At 32.3% G+C, this 21,865-nt stretch overlaps 1 protein-coding gene across 1 annotated transcript in view; it reads left to right on the forward strand.

The window, feature by feature from the left end:
- Window positions 1-21,865, forward strand: part of LOC145263098 (neurobeachin-like protein 1) — a 319,648-nt gene that overhangs the window by 291,021 nt on the left and 6,762 nt on the right. Inside the window, exons 52-57 of the mRNA XM_080120024.1 lie at window positions 670-779; window positions 6,666-6,838; window positions 11,408-11,502; window positions 13,051-13,167; window positions 14,693-14,854; window positions 20,133-20,281. Coding sequence (XP_079976150.1) covers window positions 670-779; window positions 6,666-6,838; window positions 11,408-11,502; window positions 13,051-13,167; window positions 14,693-14,854; window positions 20,133-20,281 — 806 coding nt within the window. The remainder of the gene's footprint in view (window positions 1-669; window positions 780-6,665; window positions 6,839-11,407; window positions 11,503-13,050; window positions 13,168-14,692; window positions 14,855-20,132; window positions 20,282-21,865) is intronic.

Below are 21,865 nucleotides of genomic sequence, written 5' to 3' on the forward strand. Positions count from 1 at the left end.
AATTCTAAATAAACACCAACTTTTTAATAACATCTTTATATGAAACGACTGAAATTGAATGTCTTCAATGGTTGGCCCTTATGAGATACGGTGAACTTGTTGGATAGAGTCGGCTGGACCAATCCAGGATGAATGCCACAACAAGACAAGATAATGTCTTCATCTAAAAAACTATTTACTTTAATTTTTTAGTTTTCTGTGTGGCATTATAAATCTTGTTTGTGTGTAGACTGACCAAATTTTATTGACACTGAATTAGTTGACTATGGTTTTTTTCAAATTTAAAGAGAAGACCCATAAACAAACGGCCGAGCTGATAATGAATGGTTGCCTGCCCATGTACGGTTACTTCCTTGTTGATTCGCTGATTCTTGGTGAGAATCTATTCCATCTAACACTTATCATTGGCAAGTTTTTAACCTTGAAATAGTATTTTTTTTTTTTTAGCTCCTTATGTCAAGTGGCTTCATGCTTTGTCTGGAGCAATTTCCATTTAAAAAATAAAAATAGCAGAGTTACAGTCACTGGCAATAACTTAGTAGAATGTATCACGGCAGTCAATACAATAAAGTTTCTATTAGCATTTTCTATGTGTTTTTGTCTTAACTCTAAACCTAACCCTAACTTAGCAAATAACATCACAGTCTTATGACTCTTCTTTTTCTGCAGATCACAATCACAGAAGATCGAATTGTTGGCATTCATGGATGGTTGTGCTATGACAAATCGATTTCCAATTATTTCACTTTTGAAAGAGATCCGTCCTTAGCTAACAACAAGTAAGTTACTCATTTAAAATTGTGTGTGTGGGTGTACATTTATGCATGTGTGTGTGTGTGTGTGTGTGTGTGTGTGTGTGTGTGTGTGTGCATATCATCAATGACAATAATAACAAGATGTGTATGTGTGTAATATGCCATTTCTTCCAACCTGGTGGTGGTGGTGGTGGGTCAATGACTTCATGGATGAAGTCACCTGGGTGTTGTCGAAGTGCATCACTAAACAACAACAGCAGCATATTCTTTTCATTGTTTTGACTCTTGGGTGTGTATTTTTTTTATTTTATTTATTTTTTTTTTTTTTTACACAGTGATCACCACTTATCAAGGCCCGTAAGCCACTCAGGGATAAGGGTTATTGCAAGTACATTACATTAGTGTGGAGATTTGATGAAGTGTTTACTTAAGGGGGCAGTTCATTAGGAACTTGTTAACATTGGACTTGAAGACATCCAAGTTGTAGTCCAGTGGGAAGCAGGCAGACGGAACAGAGTTCCACAGGCGTGCAGTTCTAAGAAAGAAGCTTTGTTCATGGAATCCGCGTTTTGATTTAGGCACAGATATAGAGGCTTTTATATAGAGTGATGTGGTTCTTAGTTGATTAACTGTTGGATATATACTTGAGAGTAAAAACAATGAAAAGAATATGCTGTTGTCATAGCCCTAGTGATGACATGGGCATAAACTGCATAATGAACGGTTGGAATCTGAAAAGTTTGACTGGAATGGTTAAGCAACAAGCAGTGAACACTGGAAGTGCTCATCAAGATTTAGGATAGGCTTGCCTTGTTGATTTAAGATTACTTTGTATGGTTTTGTAGTTGATCAAAGAATACTGTACAGCTTTCTTGTATCACCTACTGACGAGGCTTGCTCCATGTTTTCAGCAATTTTTTGCCAGTAAATGTTGCGATCAACTCTTGCAGAGTAGGCGGTTTTGTAATGCAGTTGGCAGAAGTATTTTTTTTTTCTTAATATTTGTGTAAGAAATAAAAAATATTGAAAAATGTTTTTATTTAAAAAAAAAAAAAAATTACATTTGTTCTCAATCAAACAAGTAAATGTAAACCACAAAATGTTTATAATAAAAAAGAATTGATTTTGGTTCTCTTGGGCATAGACTAACTTGCATGTCAATCAAATTTGATGATCAAGCTTTGGAAAATACCAAGTTTTTAGAATCACACTAAAACTATTGATTAAATTCAGTGAATATTGGTATTTTTCTTAGTAAATAGCAAAAGATCTGAAGGTTTAAATGTATTCTTCATTCATCTTAACAATATCCATTTTTCCTAAAGAAAGTGTTGCTTCTGAATAGCTGATCCCCACGGTCACAATCAAGCATATTACACTTTTTTACACTTTAAACTGAAACTGACTATTTGACTTCAAATTCTTTCTAGCCCTTTGATAGTTACATTATTTTTTATTTATTTTTTATTTTTTATTACATCTTCACCCCAAACAAGGCAAATTGCCACTTTGGTGTAGGGGGCTACTATCAAGGGCAACAACTACTGGGGTACTATGTAGGGATTTGGGCAGCAAGATGTCGTTTCACGTTACACTTGAACTTCTGCACGTTAGTACTGTTGGGGAAGCAGGGACCTGGAATGGAATTCCAGAGTCTAGCGGTTCTGGGGAAGAAACTATTGGAGTAAAAAGATCTTTTACATCTAAGAATCTTTACAGTGTGGGGGTGGGATTTAGCAGCCTGTCGGGTTTGTCGAGGGTGCTCACGTCGTGGGGGCACAAGTGATTGCAGTTCGTCAGAGCATTCACTACTAAAATACTTGTAGAAAAGGCAGAGGGATGCAACATTTTGTCGATGCAACAAAGGCTGAAGCTTAGATGCCAGTTCAGGGCCTATCAGGTTTGCGACTCTCTTGATCCTTGTCAAGGAGCGAGAGACTAGTAGCAGATGCACCAGCCCAGATGTGTCAGCAATACTCCATACATGGGCGAATGGTGGCCTTATAGAGGTACAGGATACTTTCGGGTGTTAGTAGTTGTCTAGCACAGTAGAGAGAGCCCACCTTTCTTTCAGCGACCCTGGCAATGCCTTCAATGTAATTGTTCCAACTCATGTTTCCTGTGAACGTTAGGCCAAGGAGTTTGAAAGATGTACTCTCAGATAAAGAGTCGTTGGCCATTGCTATAGGTGGTAGAGAGGGTTTCTTGTAATTATTGAATGAAACTAGTTTAGTCTTGGCAGCATTGAACCAAGACCGTCTTAAAAGACAAGATGGCCGGTGGGCAAAAATAATTTAATCTGCTGACGTCATCACGGATAGTCCATACCGGTGACACCGGTAGTCACCGGTAGGCATTCGTAACGTCTTGAAGTCAGTGTAATATTTCTTTTTTTATTAAAATGCCTTCACAGTGCATCGTTCCAACTTGCTGAGGAAATTATCGTAAAGGACCAAAAAGTGACAGTATTTTCATTTCCGAAAGATAAAGAATTATAATGCAGTAAAAAAAAAAAAAAGATTTTACACCATCTCCATTCAGCAAAGTAAGTTTTAACGTGCTCCCCCCCCCCTGTATTTAACACGATGTAACTATAATTTAATTCAATATTATCATCCTAAATGTTCTACCATTCAAAAGAAGAAGCTTCAAATAAATTGCTAATATTAAAAAAAAATTTTTTACAGCATACAAAACTAATGAAAATGCGAGACAACATCGACTCTTTAAAACACGATTTTTTTAAGCTGTTGACACACGTTTAAAAATCTAACAAAAATTAATTTTCCTGAAATTTTTCAATATTTAAAAATAAATTATGCCGGCTGATAAAATTTTTAAACTTTTTTTTAAAGCTAGAAAGATAAAATTTAAAAATACTTATTTTATATATATATATATATATATATATATATATATATATGAAACTAAACTAAAAAAAAAAAAAAAAAAAAAAAAATGCGCGTTCACTCGTGGTCTTAAACAGTCTTGGCCTTCGGGACCAGATCAAAGTGTAGTATCTGTTCTCCAGATGCTGCATTCTATTTCTTGTTCTCTTTCGGTGGAGGAGAAATCCTTCACGACTGAGACAATTTTTATTTTTGTACCTTTTCTCCACGTTAAAAAACGACCCTGATGTCTGACTCTGTCCCGTGGGGAGGCATAGTAAATAAGTACAATTCATTTCATTAACGTAATTGGGTTTGTATTACTGTACACATAGATTCGAAAAAGTTGTCAAAAACAAATATATAACAAATAAATGTTATCAAAGGCAAGATAAGTTACTTTTCTACCAAATATTTTTCGTGTTTTTATTCAATGTAACATGTTTATTCAGCTCGAAAAACATAGTGTTTACCGATGTATTCGAAAATTCAAGATGGCGTCTGATTCTCTCTTTAACACGGTAAGTTTGGGATAAGGTGTTATAAATAAAAAACTATACAACATAATATTAAAAACCCGCTGAATATATGTCAACCTATGTCACGGTAACATATATTGAGCGAGTTTTTAACAGTATTTTATCCGGTTTTGTATTTATAACACCTTTTCCCAAACTTACCGTGTTAAAGAGAGAATCAGACGCCATCTTGAATTTTCGAATACATCAGTAAACACTATGTTTTTCGAGCTGAATAAACATGTTACATTGAATAAAAACACGAAAAATATATCCAGTTTGGCAGAAAAGTAACTTATCTTGCCTTTGATAACATTTATTTGTTATATATTTGTTTTTTGACAACTTTTTCGAATCTATGTGTACAGTAATACAAACCCACGTATTTTAACAAACTGAAAATATGGATATAAAAAAATGATTTTGCATGTTATTTTTGTTATGTGGTGAAATAATCTTAAATAAGAAACATGATTTTTTCTTTAGGTTAATTTTTTTACTGTGCAATATTTCATGAATTTATTAAAAATATTGTTTTTGATTTTGAAAAAATATTGTGGTTCATTTTGATTAAAAAATATTCATTTTGATTTAAAAAAAATATTCATTTTGCTTTAAAAAAAAGTTTAATTTTAATATTTGTTTATTGTCTTAACTCATATCAAATGTTTTGCTTGTGTTCTGCTTCAAATATTCATAATCTTACATGCATGATTTTCATTTAATTATATTAAATAAACTTCAAGTTTATTTCAAATCAAATCGTGTTGCTTCACTTTTTTAAAATGTAATTTATAAGTAATTAAAGAACGCATTCTAATCTTTAAAATCTATAATACAACGAAATATTCAATTGCTTATAATATACTTAAACAAATAACTTGTGTTTTTTTTTTAATTATTTTTTTATTATTAATATTAGATGAGTTTCAGTATAAATCGTGTTCTTTCTTTATTTCTTTATTTTAATCCAATTTTGAAGTTTTGTAACGCTGTCTGTAAAAATTACTATTCATTATTGACAGTCTAAGAGTTCCACATATCTTGCTTGTTGGGACCTCGGCGATGACGTCATTTTTTCAGCTGGCCGGCCATCTTTATAACGAAGGCCACGATTGAACGCAACCAACCACTTTTGTCCCCGTTCCACCACAGATTGGTGGTCTTCCTCTAGTGTTTCTGCCATTTCTTTAGAAATGTGTTCATTCGTCTTCCTGTCGTGCCTGCCATAGAGTGTAGCGTCATCAGCATATATACCCATCTCAGAGGCAATTTTGCCAGGGAGGTCATTTATGAATATCAGGAACAATAGAGGTCCAAGGATAGAACCATGGGGCACCCCCGCATTTATATCATATGGTTTAGATGTATGACCGTCGAGGACAAACTGGATTTTTCTCTTATCTAAGAAGGATTTAATTATGTTAAGTATTCTACCAGTGATACATTAGGCTGAAAGGTTAACGATATATTTATTAAAATGTAAAAACACACTTGTGGGGGGGGGTGATCTATAGATTTTAAGTTTTACTAATAGTTTAAAATCAATAAATATTTATTATTTTATTTTTACTACCAGCAGGGGAAGATTTTGTTTTTAAACAAAATCAAATAAAAAAAAATAATTAAAAGAATCATAGGAAAATATATAAAACTTTTCCTGATTCTGATATCCCAAAAAGTTCTGATTTTACCGATTCTGATTAATCGTCCCAACGCAAGTAGATATTCATTTCCTAGAGAAAGAGTTGTTTTGGAATAGTTCAACTTCACAAAGTCACAATTGAGCAGGATTGCATATAACATTTTTTTTACACTTTAAACTGAAACTGACTATTTCACTTCAAATTCTTTCTATGGGTAATCACTTCTCTATATGGGCCTAATGTGTTATTGAAGAGGACCATGTGTATATAAGAAATGAAAACTACTGCAAAACGCCTTTATTAAAAGAAAATTACATTTTTATAAATCATTATTGTATTTGCACTAAATTCCTGCAGGAAAAAAATTAATAAATTATATCAGAAATAACATGGAACAATTATTTGATATGTAGATTATGCAAAATGATCTAATCTTGAAAAACCAAGTTTTTAAAATTGCACCAAAGGAAAACAGAAATAAAGAAATGGAAGCCTGGTGAGATTTCTAAGGACTCTAGGAGTTTATATTTTGGTTGCAATTTCATTGAAATTAATTCTCCCAAGTGATTAATACTTGTGAATGTCCATAAACCTGATGATTATATTCAGTGAACATGAGTATTTTTTCTCAGTAAATAGCGAAAGATATTTTAAAAACACGTGACACACTGGGGTCTCTAGGGATCCCACCTGTCAACAAAGGATTAATTAGGGCATAAAAACATTGCTTGATTTTTAATGCAGGATTATTTTGTTTGGAAAATGTAACATTTTTTTTTTTTTCAGATTTTTGACAGAAAATATTGTATATTATTTTTTAAATAAATTTGGATAAAACGTCTTTTTCTTTTTTTCCAGAACAAAGAAACGGCTGCAGGGGACATTTAATCCCAGCTTGAAAATTGATCCCAAATTGTTTGTTGTGTCTCACGATGCAAAGCTTTTATTTATTGGTGGTTATTGGGACAACAGCTTGCAAGTTTTTCAGCTCAACAAATTACGCAAAGTCAATCACATTGTGGGACATATAAGTATGAAACCAACATTTAAAAGTTTTTTCCTTTTCTGAATTTTTCACTTTGGTACTTGCTTAGATTGGTGATCTTTCAAATCAACGCATTTCAGGTGAAAACATTATTACATACTTGCACGTCATGTCAAAAATTGTATAAATTTTTTAAAATTACACAAAAATGATCCAGTAGATGCTATGCTACAGCGTGGAACAATAAATTTGTCGCTCTAAAGACAACAACACTACAACTTTATTTTAAGACTTTTATTGAAAAAAAAAATCAATTCGAGTAACTTGCTTGTGTAGTAGAACTGACATGTATTCAATGTAACCACCTTCAGCCTCAATCACCGCCTTGATATGGGTCTGGAATTGGGAGCATGCCTTTTCCGCAAGCGCCGGCGGTAGCTTGGCAGATACACAGCGGATGGCGTCAATCAGGCTGGCTTTGGTGCTGTGGGAGGTCATGTTGGTGATGTTCTTAACGTATGACCAACGAAATAGTCCAGCGGGTTCAGTTCGGGGGAGGAGGCGAGCCAGTGAGAGAAGGGTACAAAGTCGAAGCACGCATTCTGACGCCAAGCCTGGGTCTCTTTGGACTTGTGGGCTGGCGTCGAGTCTTGCTGGCACACCTAGGGTATGCTAGTGGGCATCTCATTGCATCAACTCTTCAGCACATCCAGGTACATTTGGATGTTGACTTTCAAGCCGACTTCAAAGGTGTGAGGTGGCATGATGTGACTCTCACTTGAAATCACACCAAAGACCATAACCATAGCCGAAAACTTTGTTTTTATCACCTTGAGCATGTCCCTGTTATCCGTATTTGCATTTTGAGGGTGCTAGTAATGGTCCTGTTGTCAGAACTTGGATCAGTAAAGAGAATGAGTTTACAGTGGCACATCTCCGATCTTGCTTGTTGAACATTGTGTCACTTTCAGACGTGATAGAAAGTTCCTATCGTTCTTGGGATTTTTACACAACTGGCCAACTAGTTGATGGTCTGCAATAAAAAAAGAAAACCGATTTTTATCAAATGGAAATGGAATCATGTCATCTTTTTTTTTTTTTTTTTTTTTAGGGCGTCAATTTTATCGTTCCACACTGTGGAAGTATTTAAAATAAATCAGCCACAATTACATTCTGAGATTTTGTGTTTAAAAATGGTGGTATATACTTAGTCAAAATTATGAATTGTAGTTACCTACCCTTGGTTCTTACAAACGCTCCAACATAAAAACGTATGATAAAACTATATAACTATATAAATTGCTAAACACAATAACTTTTATTTCAAGTTGTAATTATTTTTCTACGAGATCATTTTAAATAATTTTTGGAATTTCTACTAATTTCGAAATGACACAAAGTACTTAATCTTTTTTGCAAAATGTATTGGTTTAAAACATCTGGACAAGCACCTTTTTTTTTTTTTAAATAGTTTTTCATTTCCAGATTTTTTTTTTTTTTTTAATTATTTTAATCTTATTTTTCTTTAGTTTCCAAATTTTTCCGAATTAAAATTTAAAAAAAATTTAATTTTTTAAATAAATTTTTTTTTTTACATCTTTTAAATAATTATAAATATTTTTTCTTTTAATTGAAACTTTTCATATTGTTAATGTTTTTCTCAATTACCTGTTTTTTTTTTTTCATTTCTTAAATTTTTGTATGCACACTCATCTCCCAGAAAATTTTGCTCTCTACGTAAATGTTCCCTTCTCTTCAAATTACCTTTCTCAATTCTCTCTCCTTCCGTGGTGCTAATATTACATCGTTACCAACCATAGCTTTTTTTTGGTCCCCTGATTTATTGGAGAGGAACCTATGTTTTCAGTCGCGTCTGTGCTTCCGTGCATTTGTTAGTTCGGACTATTGCGAGATAACCGTCCTGAAATTTTGCCACAAATTGTATTTCATTAAATAGATGTGCACAGTAAAAAAAACTTTTTTTTACAAAAATTCCTGTTGCGCCCCAGGGGCTCAAAAGAGGTCAAAAATGGCCCAAAATGGCCAAAAATGACACATTTTGCCCCATAACTTTTGATCCATCCATTAAACTTTTTTGAAACTTGGCCAAAATGTGGAGCGCAGTGTTCTTAATATAAATCCAGTATGGGTGACCCTGGTAAAATTCTGGTTTGTATCCCCGGAGACTTTCAGTGCTAAAAACACCTCTTTTTGTGGCTCTTTTTTCATATTTCTCAACAAAAACTTGATATGTCTGACTATATAGTGGTTTTTCGCGGTGATCAACTCAAATATACATATGTTAAGGTCTTAAACTGCACCGTTATCCATTTACACTGGGATTCGGCTTCCCTAGGTGCTCAAAAGAGGTCAAAAATGCCCCAAAATGGCCCAAAATGACACTTTTTGCCCTATAGCGTTTGGTCCATCCATTAGATTTTCCTGAAACTTGGCCAAAATGTAGAGGCTATTGTTCTTAATATAAATTCAGTATGGGTGACCCTGGCAAAACTCTTGGTCGCATCCCTCTGGGTCTTTTAGGGCTAAAAAACATGCCTTTTTGGAGCTCTTTTTTCATATTACTCGATATGTATACCTATGTAGTAGTTTTCCATAGTGCTGAATTCAAATATACATGTCTTAAGGCATGAAACTGCAACGGTTGTCCATTTTAACCGGGATTCAGCGTTCCCAGGAGCTCAAAAGGAGTCACAAATGCTGCAAAATTGCAAAAAGATGAAACTTTTTAACTCATAACTTTTGCTCCATTCATTAGATTTTTCTGAAACTTGGCGAAAATGTGATGGCAACATTGGCCCTTCACACTTCTCACATTCATCATTTCTTCACTATTTTTTGTGGTGTCATCTCACATGCAGCAACAGAGGGGGACCACGCACGTGCGGCTTGTTTTTTTTTTTTTTTTACTGTAGAGTCACACTTATCAAGGGCTGAAGGCTACTCGGGGATAAGGATTAATGAATGTAAGATGGTAGTGTAGTACTTATTAATGGTGTAGATTCGGTAGAATTTGATTATTTATGGGGACGGCTCAACAAGAACTTGTTTATATTGAATTTGAAGGCTACCATGTTATAACCAGGAAGCAGGCCAGAGGAACAGTGTTCCATGGGCGGACAGTTCTGGGAAAGAAGCTTTGTTCATGGAATCTACGTTTAGATTTAGGCACAGATAGAGAGTGGCCGAAATCGTATATAGTGGATGTAGCTAGTTGAATGTCTTTTTTGTGAAAGTTTGACAAGGAGGAACCATATACAGGAACTTAGACGAGCACTTGCCATGAAAATAATGATAGGGCAGAGACAGTCTTGCAACGTTTCTTCTGTGGGAAAGAGCTTGCTGGGAAAAGAAAAGAGCTATATATTTATGTTTGCAAATATACTAGCACTTCTACTACTACTACTACTACTGACCAATGTGTAAATTATGGTTATCTTCTATTAGTGGCCTGGCAAGGCCACAGGGGAGACAACCAAACAAAAAAAAATCTAAGCAAAATTTAGCCCAAAGCAGCACAACTAAAACTGGCTTGCCAGAACACTATATATTTTGGCATATTTTATTGGTTTGAAATATAGGTTCTTTTTTTTACCAATTGTCATAAAATTTTAACCATAGAATAGTTTTATTATCTTCAAAAAGTCTGCAAATTTTCATGTAGTTTTGTCCCATAGAACTAAAAATATGGGCATTTCAATATTCAATTTGGCTACGAGTATAGATATATCCATATCCATATCCATATATATATGTATGTGTTTAAAACGGTAATAAAAAAATAAAACACATATTTGCTCTGCAATAGTATTGAGCACTTTCTTCAGGTTTTTACTAATTACCAGTTGTATTATATATATATATATATATATATATCACCTGTTGTACTATATATATATATATATATATATATATATATATATATATATATATATATATCACCTTTTTTGGCAATTTTATAAGTTCCAAATCTCAGCGACTATTGATCAGAATTTAACAAATGAAGGCACATTGGAAAGGTAATGATCTGAATTGTGTAGTGGGCTATGTGACATTTGCCCTTAAAGGTCACACACGAAGAGGATCATCCAGAGCCTATTTTTGGCACTTTATTTTTACACTCTTCTTTCCTAGAACTGTCTGTCTGTAGAACACAATACCGTGTGGCTGCTTCCCAACTGCCTATAAAATGGTCGTTTTAAAATTTAATGTAAACAAGTTCTTGTTAGGCTGTCCTCTTATATGATTAAACTCTATCCAAGTTCCACCATTACTGATCATCTCGGTGTTATCTCACCATCTACTTAACAATCATTAACCATTATACTAGAGTGACCTTTAGGCCTTGATTAGTGGTGATCCCCAAATAAATAAATAAATCTCACAGGATCACTACCTATAGAGATTCTTATCAGCTTTTGGGAAGTGATGGTGGTGAAGTGGATATCAAACGGTACCAAGGGATTTTTGAGGAGAACAAATTCCTTTTTTCTCTCCTTTCAAACAATCATAATATAAGTTTGTTTGTTCTCCCTGCAATAGACAGGTACTTCAGCCAGTAGTTCAAGATTCCCTTTTTTTGTTCTTTTAATTGCAGATATTGTAACCTGCTTAGCATTGGATTATTGTGGCAGTTACCTTATTACGGGATCCAAAGACACGACTTGTATGATTTGGAAAGTTTTGATGCAGGTTGGTACTCTTCTTTCAATGTTAAAACTGTTCTACATGTTTTTTGAAAATGTCTATAGTCCTAAGTGCTTTATTGGAAATTTTCCTGATTTTCTAAGTAGGGCTATAACAAGAGAATATTCTTTTCATTATTTTGACTCTCATGTATATATCCGACACAGTTAATCAATTGAGAACCACATCATTTCATCTAAAAACATAAAAGATATTAACTGATATATACTCGAGAGTCAAAATAGTGAAAAGGATTTTCTCTTGTCATAGCCCTAATTATAAGTCAATTCCTTGCAATTGCCATAGTAGTCTGCTCCCAGACATTTATACCTATCCTCACATAGAACTATAATATTAACATTCCTATAGAGATCATCGGTTGTTAGCCATGAGAACTGTTTTGAAGATTGAATATATACTAGCAGGGAGACCTGACATTGCTTGGGATTGAATAATGATAAAGGAATGTTTCACACTCTCATATTTTTATTGTCATTGATATTGGTGAAATCGCTCAATTTTCAATCAAATTGATTGATTACTTGCTTTCTCCCTGCTAGTATACATACATACATACATACATACATACATACATACATACATATATTTCTGTGGAAATGTGATTTTTTTTTTTCAATTATATTTCACCTTTTATTAATACTAATCCTTTAATTTATGAAGCTCAATGTAATTACAGAGCATATGGCAAACAAATGACAAAAGTATATTTTTCAAATTTCATGATATTGACCATCTTGCAATTTATTCCTTTCATTATGTTGATATGCACAATTCTTGCCAGCAACTGTTTTGTAGTGCAAAATGTCCTATTAAATTATTAGTCAATGAATCTATTCTACCCTTAACTCCTCAGAAAAAATAGTAACTATCAATCCATTAAAAGAAACATACACACACACACACCCACACATATATATATATATATATATATATATATATATATATATATATATATATAGTTAGTAATTTATAAAATATATATGGCGATTAAGCTACACTGAATATTCTGCATTTCATCCAACTATAGGATTCGTCAGGCTTATGCGCATAAGCCTGACGAATCCTATAGTTGGATGAAACGCAGAATATTCAGTGTAGCTTAATCGCCATATATATTTTATAAATTACTAACTAGCTCTACCTACGTATTGAGCACTTTTGAAGTAAATACTTAAAGTTTACGCATAAATCTATACTTTAATTATATCTATACATATATTAAATTTATGCGAATAAATGAAGTAGTTATATATATATATATATAGAAAGAGAGAGAGAGAAAGAGAGAGAGAGATAGGATAAAAATGGTGGAGAAAATGAAATTAGCCTTTTTTATGTGCATAATCAATTTTAAAAAAAATTATAAAAGCAAGGGAAAAACATTCTGTGTCTTGTTTGGGGTGAAAATTTAAAAAAAGAAAGAAAAAAAAAAAGAATAAAAGTTTGCTTTTTAAAATGGATTAAAAATAAAGGTATTAAATTTCTTTCTTAATATAAATCTAATTCTGTTGCTTTTTTCCCCCTGCCTTTCAGGGAGGCTGCTCCTGCAGTCTGTCTTCAAAGCCCAGCCAAATCCTATATGGACACGACAATGAAGTTACTGCTGTTTACATCTCCGCAGAACTTGACATGGCTGTCTCTGCCTCCAGGGTAAATATTTATTATCAATTCATGTCGGCGAACATTGATGTCATGCTGTTTTTCCACTTATCTACAACCTTAATTGAGGTGCTTCTATAATATAATAATAAACAAAAATCTTGAATTTCAAGTGAAACAAACGGTACCTACATAATTGTCAGGTCTCAAAAATTACGAAACATGATAAGATAGAAAAATAATTATTCATGAAAAAAGAAATTTATGAAAGGAAATGAAATTACTATATTACGTCCTGGCAAAGCTGACCCCCCCCCCCTAGTTACCAATATAAAAAGAATAGTATTTAAAAAAAAAAAATGAACATTAAGAGGGTATTCCCTTATGAAATGATAACATTTAACAAATATTTCTTTCTCAGTTGAAACTTTGGGTTATTTACTATTTGCTATCATCTAATTTATAAAACTCACTATGTCTGTCTGTCTGTCTCCATATTTTCAAACTCTATCTCTACTGAAACTAAAAGTCGCAGAGGGGCACTAGGGGCCTCAAATGATTGTATTTTTTACGGAATGTTTTTTATGGGTCTTTAGTCGGTTAAAATAGCTTTTAAGGGGTCAAAATTCACCTTAGTTTATTCATAAATTTTAATCAGTTCCTATGCGTGTCATGTTGGTAAAGTGGTAACATCACCAACTTTGAATGCTACAGTTTTGCTTTTGGTTTCAATTCCAGCTGATGGCAACCAAATACTTTTTTTTTACTTTTGAATCACAACACTATAATAATATATACGAAATGTGGAGAAATTAAAATATCATATTTAAGAGCCCCCCCATCCCACCCCACCCCACCCGTAATTAGTAAAATTGCATATAGAAAACAATTATACATATTTATTGAAATGGATATAACAAGGAAAATAGACAAGTCAACAGTGTAAATAATATAATTATTTTTTGATGATTTAAAACTCAGGTAATTGTGATATAGGCATATTATATTGTGTAGTATATTATAATGAATGTGTCTTCTGTGTAGCTTACTTGACATGAATATATTTACATGCTACATACATATATATATATATATATATATATATATATATATATATATATATATATATATATATATACTAGCATTTCAGCCCGGCGTTGCCCCGGTATTTGGAGGTGTATGTTGAGCAAAAAAAAAAAAAAAAAAACTGTCAATTTTTTAAATTTTGACCCCTATTATGACCCCTTAACATTTATTGTTTTGGACTCAAATCAAGTTATTAAGTTAGATCCATGTCCAATGAACCTATATCTAAAATTTCAAGTGTTTAGACCCAAAATTGTCGGAGGAGTTTGGTAGAGTTCTCAAAGGTCAAATTGTTGAACTTTGACCCCTTAACAGCCAAATTTCTGGCCGAAAACCAATCACAAAATTTTTTCCAAATCTCAGTACCCTGTATATCAAATTTTGAGTCTGTAGACTTAAAATTGACAGTTATTGCGTAGGGAAATGTACACACACACACACACACATGTTCACTTTTATATATATATATAATATTATTTTTTTTCTTCAGGATGGGACGGTGATCATACATACGGTGCGGAAAGGTCATTACATGCGCACATTACAGCCATATTGTGATCCAATGGATGACCTGCACATTCCTCTCTTGGACGTTGCAGAAAACGGGCAAATTTGCATTTTCTGTCAGCAAAACAAACCATCTGAAACAGGGGTAAGTAAACAAGGTGCATTCTTTCCTTTATCATGTTTCACATTTATATATATATATATATATATATATATATATATATATATATTGTATTGGTAGTAATTATTTGTTTGTTAAGTGTGTCCACCAAAAGAGTGCTCAATGTTTAGACAGAGCCAAAATACGTGAATTTAGTTTACAAACAAATGGCTACACATAAGCATACATGTTTCAGCGAAAACCCAGTACGGGAATCGCTTCGTCAGGCCAAACATGTATGCTTATGTGTAGCCATTTGTTTCTAAACTAAATTCACGTATATATATATATATATATATATATATATATATATATATATAATGTTTTATTTTTTTACCAAATATATATATATATATATATATATATATATTGTATAATCAGTTGATGGAAAATCCTAAGTACACAAGTAGATGACAAAATGGAAAACTGTAACTTATGATTGCATTAGATTGGACGATTTTTTTCTTTTTGTTTAAGGAATAAAACTTTAATTATTTATTTATTTGCAGATGTTGTCCTCATCTTTATAGTTGTTGTTTCACGACATTTCGGCCAACTGTTCCTTTGGTCTTCGTCAGGTTGTTAACCATGACGGAATAGAAAGGCTGAGTCTCTTAATTGTTGTTGTCGTCTCACCACATTTTGACCAACTAATCCTCTAGCCAACGTTTGGTAGAATTGAAACCGCTATCTTCAGACAATGCTCACCTGGAACCGTAAAGATTCACGGTTCATTCATTTTGTATATAAAAAATATATCCGGGGTGATTTACACTCTGAGAGAAAGGGGGGTGTATAGTTTGTGAATGCAAGCAGTAGGGGTTTTGATAGAAGTGTAGTAAAGAAAGGGAGTAAGGGAGGGGGGAAAGAGAAGGGAAGTATGATCCTGCCTGGTCAAGCTGTCACAGCGGGGAGATATATGTTTCATTTTAACTAGATGGTTGTCTTTTGGCCTAAGTTTTTGCTTTGATTTGAAGTAATATTATACTCTCAACAGTGCTTTTTTACATATATATAAGTTGTGAAAATATATTTATGTTAATTAAGTTATAAAGAAGCATCTATGTTTTATCACTATATTGAATTGTCAGTTTTGAGTGTTATTATATATCCATGTTGTGTTTTGTTTAACTAACTAATTAGATTCACTACTATTCTCGTCCATTGGTTAATTTGATCATTAGCCAATGGTAGGACTTCTCTCAAGCCATAGTTTAACTGACACCTTTACTTAACATCTTGTTTTGTATTGTATTCCTTTTGTGAATGTGTTGAATCAACAGATGGTCTTATTTGAACATATGTATGTTTGAGATAGTTTTATTTCTTTTTTTTTTATTTGTTGTTGTTTTAGTTTGTTTGATTTTTTTTTCTTCATCTACTATAATAAGTTTTTATTCCTGTCTGTCTGTTTGTTTGTTTGCTGACAATTTGATTAATACATACAAAAGGCACGCTGTTCCACAAATTAATTTTCGTACTGAAAACGGATGTTTACATATTTTCATTCCATTATAATTTTTATTTATTCAAAGGAAATCTACACTCGATGTTACTAATTATTTCTTGTAACAGAATTGTTTTCATCGTTCAATTTAGAAATATTATTCAAAGTTGATTTTAATTTATTTTTAATTTAATTTAGTTTATCAATTCTTATTAGCCAAAATCAGTTGTCTTTAAAAACGGAAGTAAGTTTATTTATTTAAGCTATGGGATTTATTTCCTGTTTAAGCTATGAAAATTATTTCATGCTATGATAGTTATTTCCCGTTTAATTTTCATAGACGAAAATGGTGTATCTTAAATAGTATGTTACTAAATCCTCTGCCCAGCAATATGTTTTGACTGGGCAACACCGGATATATATAACTAGTTTATTTATATTTTATTCATTGTAAAGTTTATTGTGTATACAGTTGTTTGCTATTTCATTTTTTACAGTTTTATAGATTTTGAGGATCTTTAAAGTTAAGAATTTCAAACTTTTTATTCAAACACAGTCTATATGGATCATCTAAAATTTTTGATTTATCAGCCTGTCATATTATCTTCCACCTCATTATGAGTGAGCATCCACTTTCTTTGAGTTTTGAGTAATGAATCGCTAGTACTGTTTTTATTCTTTGTTATTGAATTGAAGTTATTTTATGATCGTAATATGATTTTAAAATCTAGAGAGGTCATACCAATGTAGTACTTCAGACTTTCCTTGGCAAATGTTGTGGCTTGATAAACAGTGCTTTTAGTTGGGCATTTATTGTGTTGTGGATGAAATGCACGAGTTCTACAGTTACAGCTTTTCTTTTCATTATTTCTATTAGTTTGGTTTCTAGTAATTTTTGTTATATTTAGTGTTGCTATATTCATCACTTTTTTGCTATTTTTTATTTACTGCTCTCATTTAGTATCTTATAATTGTGTGCTTTGGTCATTATTTCTTAGTTTCCGCAATAACTACAGGACAGTTTTAAGTTATTTTTATTAAATATTTTGTGTAAGGAATTAATTACAGGAAATGTTTTTCAATGATATTTAGGAATTTCTTGTTAAGTTTAGTTTTTAGCATCTGATTATAGGGTGGCGTAAACCAGATAATATTTATTTTTCTTCTATTTTTCATTTTATTCTAATTATTGGTGTTCTGTTGCTTGTATTTGATTTTGATGTTATTATACCCATTACATTTTAGAGCAATGTTGTAAACATTGCTTGATTCTTAAATACGTTTTTGTTGCTAGAGTGATAGCTAGGCTTACATTGTGATTGAACTTTGGGTTTATGAATATTAAATAAACAAACTAGTATGTTCAGTATTACATAATAGTTTTGTTGTGGTTGCTTTTATATATATATAATCAAATTTTTGTGATTCAATGAATTTAAAAAAATTATGACGTGAAATGTTTGAGTTTCATATCAAAAATTTTTATTATTCTATGTAAGGCAAAGAATATATTAGAAATATTTTAACTCCTTATCCTATAGGGTTTTGATGACTATCATCGAAACCCTATAGTATAAGGAGTTAAAATATTTCTAATATATCCTTTGCCTTACATAGAATAATAAAAATCTTTGATTTGAAATTCAAACATTTCACATCATAAATTTTTTAAATTCATTGAATCACAAAAATTTGATTTATATGCTCTATCTTGTATATCGAGCAATTGTTATTTAGATTGGATAATACTTATAGAATATTACTGCCAGTAATATTTTGTAAATCTTATAATCACAGGTTTCCATGCCAGCTGATTGTTGGATAATTTTATTCTGAAGTATATATATATATATATATATATATATTTATTAATGCTCTATTTACAATATTGAGCATCCACTATCGTATTAGAACTCCTATGATATCTTTGGATACTATCTTTTGAGATATAAAAAAGTTATAATTTCAAGAATATGCTTTGAATATATATAAATATCTGTGTTCGTGTATGTGTGTATATCTCTCTATGCATATGTGTGTGCGTGTCTCTCTCTCTATATATATATATATGTGTGTGTGTGTGTTTATAGATATATATATATATATTAATTAGCGGGGGGGGGGTACCCGACGTTACCCGGAAGTTTGGAGGTGTGTGTGTGGTTTTGGGTAAATCAAAACTGGGGGGGGAGGGTAAAATAAAAAAATTGTTTTGGTAGGAAAGTATGAGGATCGAACTCGAACCCTTGAGGCAAAGTTGGAAATGAAAGTGTGAAAAAAAACATGCGACGTTAACCATTGGGCCACCACGAAATACTAACAGACACATGTTTGAATTTATTTATTTAAGTATTAAAAACAGAATTGACACGTGTCCGCAATAAAAGTTAACTCTGCCGCTTCTATTTGACCTCATTAATGAGGTCAAATAAAAGTCACGGAGTTAACTTTTGATGCGGGGCAGCGTTTGGGTTTGTTTACCCAACTTTGACTTAGGAAACCAGCTCCCCATTGTCCAGATTAAATAGCAATTGTCTGATATAAGGAGTTTGGCCCCACATTGATCAAAGCTGATTGTTTCTGGACGTTTCCCGAACAGTGCCTTGCTTTGAATTAGTTTCGCTTTTTATACGAAAAAGCTGAACGAACACAAGACTGGCTGAAATAGCAATAATTTTGTAAAAATCGACGCAAATAAATCTAGAGGCGACCCGCGTTCCCAAATCCTAGATATTATTATTTAAGGGGTATATAAACAGTTATAAGCAATAGTACCCCCCCCCCCCCGTGAGCGTCGGCGGAAAAAGCATGGTTATAAGCAAAGTAAAAAAAGAAAACAACGTTAAAACTTAACCGAGGGGGGGGGTAATAATAACATCGCAAACAAAAAACACAAAAAAAACTAATGTAAGGCAAACAAACAATGTTAAATGTAAAAATCGAAAAAAGAAAAACAGAAAAACGAACACGTCAAAAATGGCTTAAATAAGCCTGTTTCGATATTAAAATTTTAAAAATCGGTGTGTACCCGGGTGTTTTTGGGTGTGTGGTCAGGGGTGGATAAGCGAAGTAAAAAAAAAACAGAAAAACGAACGTTACGTGAAAAATGGCTTAAATAACACTGGTTCAATATTTAAATTTAAAAAATCGGAAAAAAAAAAGAAGACATCTCACACTACGATTCGAACCCAAAAAGTTTACATAATGAACCAACGTGCTAACCAACTGAGCTAACGCGACGTACATGAAATTTAGTCAATTTTTCAATTATTTAAAGTAAATCGGATCATGACGTCATCTGACGCATGCGTAGAACCGGTCGTCGTCACGAGAGGACCGTTTTTGTTGACCCCCTACCCCCCCACCCCCTGTCGAAAATTGTTGATTCTGGGGTGAAAAAAAAATGAACGTTTTTGGTCAATTTTTCAATATTTTTCGAGCGAAGGATGGAGCTTCAATATGATACCGAGTTTGTGAGTTTTCGTTGTGTCTGTCAAAAGTTTTTAGCGGATACACAAACACACATACAAACATACATACATACATTTTCGCTTTTATATATATATAGATGTCAGAACTTCATGAAAATTCTATGTTGCTTTTTACATCAATCTGTATAAATTGCTGTTCATAAAAATATTTCTTTTGTAATAATTATATATACATTGCTATTGTTTCGCTTTTATATATATATATAGATGTCAGAACCTCATGAAAATTCTATGTTGCTTTTTACATCAATCTGTATAAATTGCTGTTCATAAAAATATTTCTTTTGTAATAATTATATATACATTGGTATTGTTTTAATTCCAGGATCAATATTCTCTGCATTTATACACTGTGAATGGCAAACATTTGTTCCAACAAAAAGTGGCGTATCCAATCACTGACATGATAATTGGAGAAAATTATCTGATTTCTGGCAATGATCAAGGACATTTAATGGTTTATGAATTGTTTGGGTGAGTCAGTGCAACATTTTTCTTTCTTTTCGCTTTAAAGATGACTTATCATATATATATTAGTGATGGGACGATTCTAATATTTTTCCCGATTCTGATTCTTTACAAATCTAATTATTTAACTATAAGATTGAATTTCACCCCCGATTTTCCTAAAAATATACTGAATTTGCAGATATTTTTCTAACCGTCAAAATACACTGTGGGGGATGATCTATTAATTTTAGCTTTATGGGTAATATAAAATTAATAAATATTTATTGTTTTATCATCATTACCAGCAATAGAAGATTTTGATTTAAACAAAATCAGAAAAAAAAAGAAGACAGTTAAAAGAATCGTTTTGGCATTGGAAAATATGCATCAATTTTTCCGATACCGATTCTGAAACCTCCAAATCTTCCGATTTTAAACACTAATATATATATATATGGTCATTGACAAGGATACAGATGGTCGCATCACTATTGTCATTCAATATTGAAGCATGCTCCTTCTCTGGCTGAGAATACATAGCAAAATAGGTTTAATCTAATTGTTGTTGTATTTTTGGAATTTTAATTTGTTGGTGCAACTACATTTATAATAGAAAAATTTGAAAGTTTTAATATTGAATTTCAGGGCAAACCGATGGTCTCTAGTTAATTGTCATATTACAATAATTATCCAAAAATATTAAGAAAAAAAAAATTAAGAAAAACGATGGGGTAGAAAAAATTATTAAAGAAAGCATTTTTTTATAAAATTAGTGAAAATGTTTGGCTAAAAACCAACACTGAAGAGTTCCAAGGGGAGACAAATTGTGTGTAATTATTGATTTTTAAAAAAATTTTTATTAATAAATTGTGCGTTAACAATCATAAATATTTGTTTTTAGCATAATTGAGTTACTTCCTTTGTTAATGTCAAGTGTTCTCCAGAAAAGATGGCAACATTCTTTGATGATAATGATTGAAAACTTTTTTTTTTTTTTTAAATAATGCAGTAATATTTAAATACTTCTGACATGACAATTAAGTAGATATCATTTCTTTTAGTTGAAATTGATACAAAAAAAAGTCAGTAGATAACATTTTTTGTTTGTTTCTTTTTCTTTAAATTAATTTTTTTTGTTTTCCAAATTTCACTATTATAGTATAGTTGCAATAATTTGTTAAGCAATGATGTGAATGGTATTTATTTCTTGATATTTCACCTATCGGTGAAGAAAACACAGTTTGGTCAGACTCAAGAAAAAAAGCAAATTTTTTTCACTTTTTAGCAAAATTCAGCTTTTTTTTTTTTAAATTCAATTTTCACCCCAAACAAGGCAAGTACCACTTTGAAGTAGGGGTCTACTATCAGGGACATAATTTGCGGGGGCATTATGAAGGGAGATGAGTAGAAAGATGTTTGTTCACATTACACTTGAACTTCTGCACATCAGTACAGTTGGGAAGGCAGTATCCCGGAAGGGAGTTCCAAAGACTTGCAGTTCTGAGGAAGAAACTATTGGAGTAAAAGGCTTTCTTACACCTAGAGATCCCTACTGTAAAGGGGTGGGACTTAGCTGCTTGTCGGGTTTGTCGGGGGTAGTCACGTCGA

The sequence above is a fragment of the Euprymna scolopes genome, chromosome 38 (genome assembly GCF_053919585.1).
Source record: "Euprymna scolopes isolate OS-2025 chromosome 38, ASM5391958v1, whole genome shotgun sequence".
Classification (NCBI taxonomy): Eukaryota; Metazoa; Mollusca; class Cephalopoda; order Sepiida; family Sepiolidae; genus Euprymna; species Euprymna scolopes.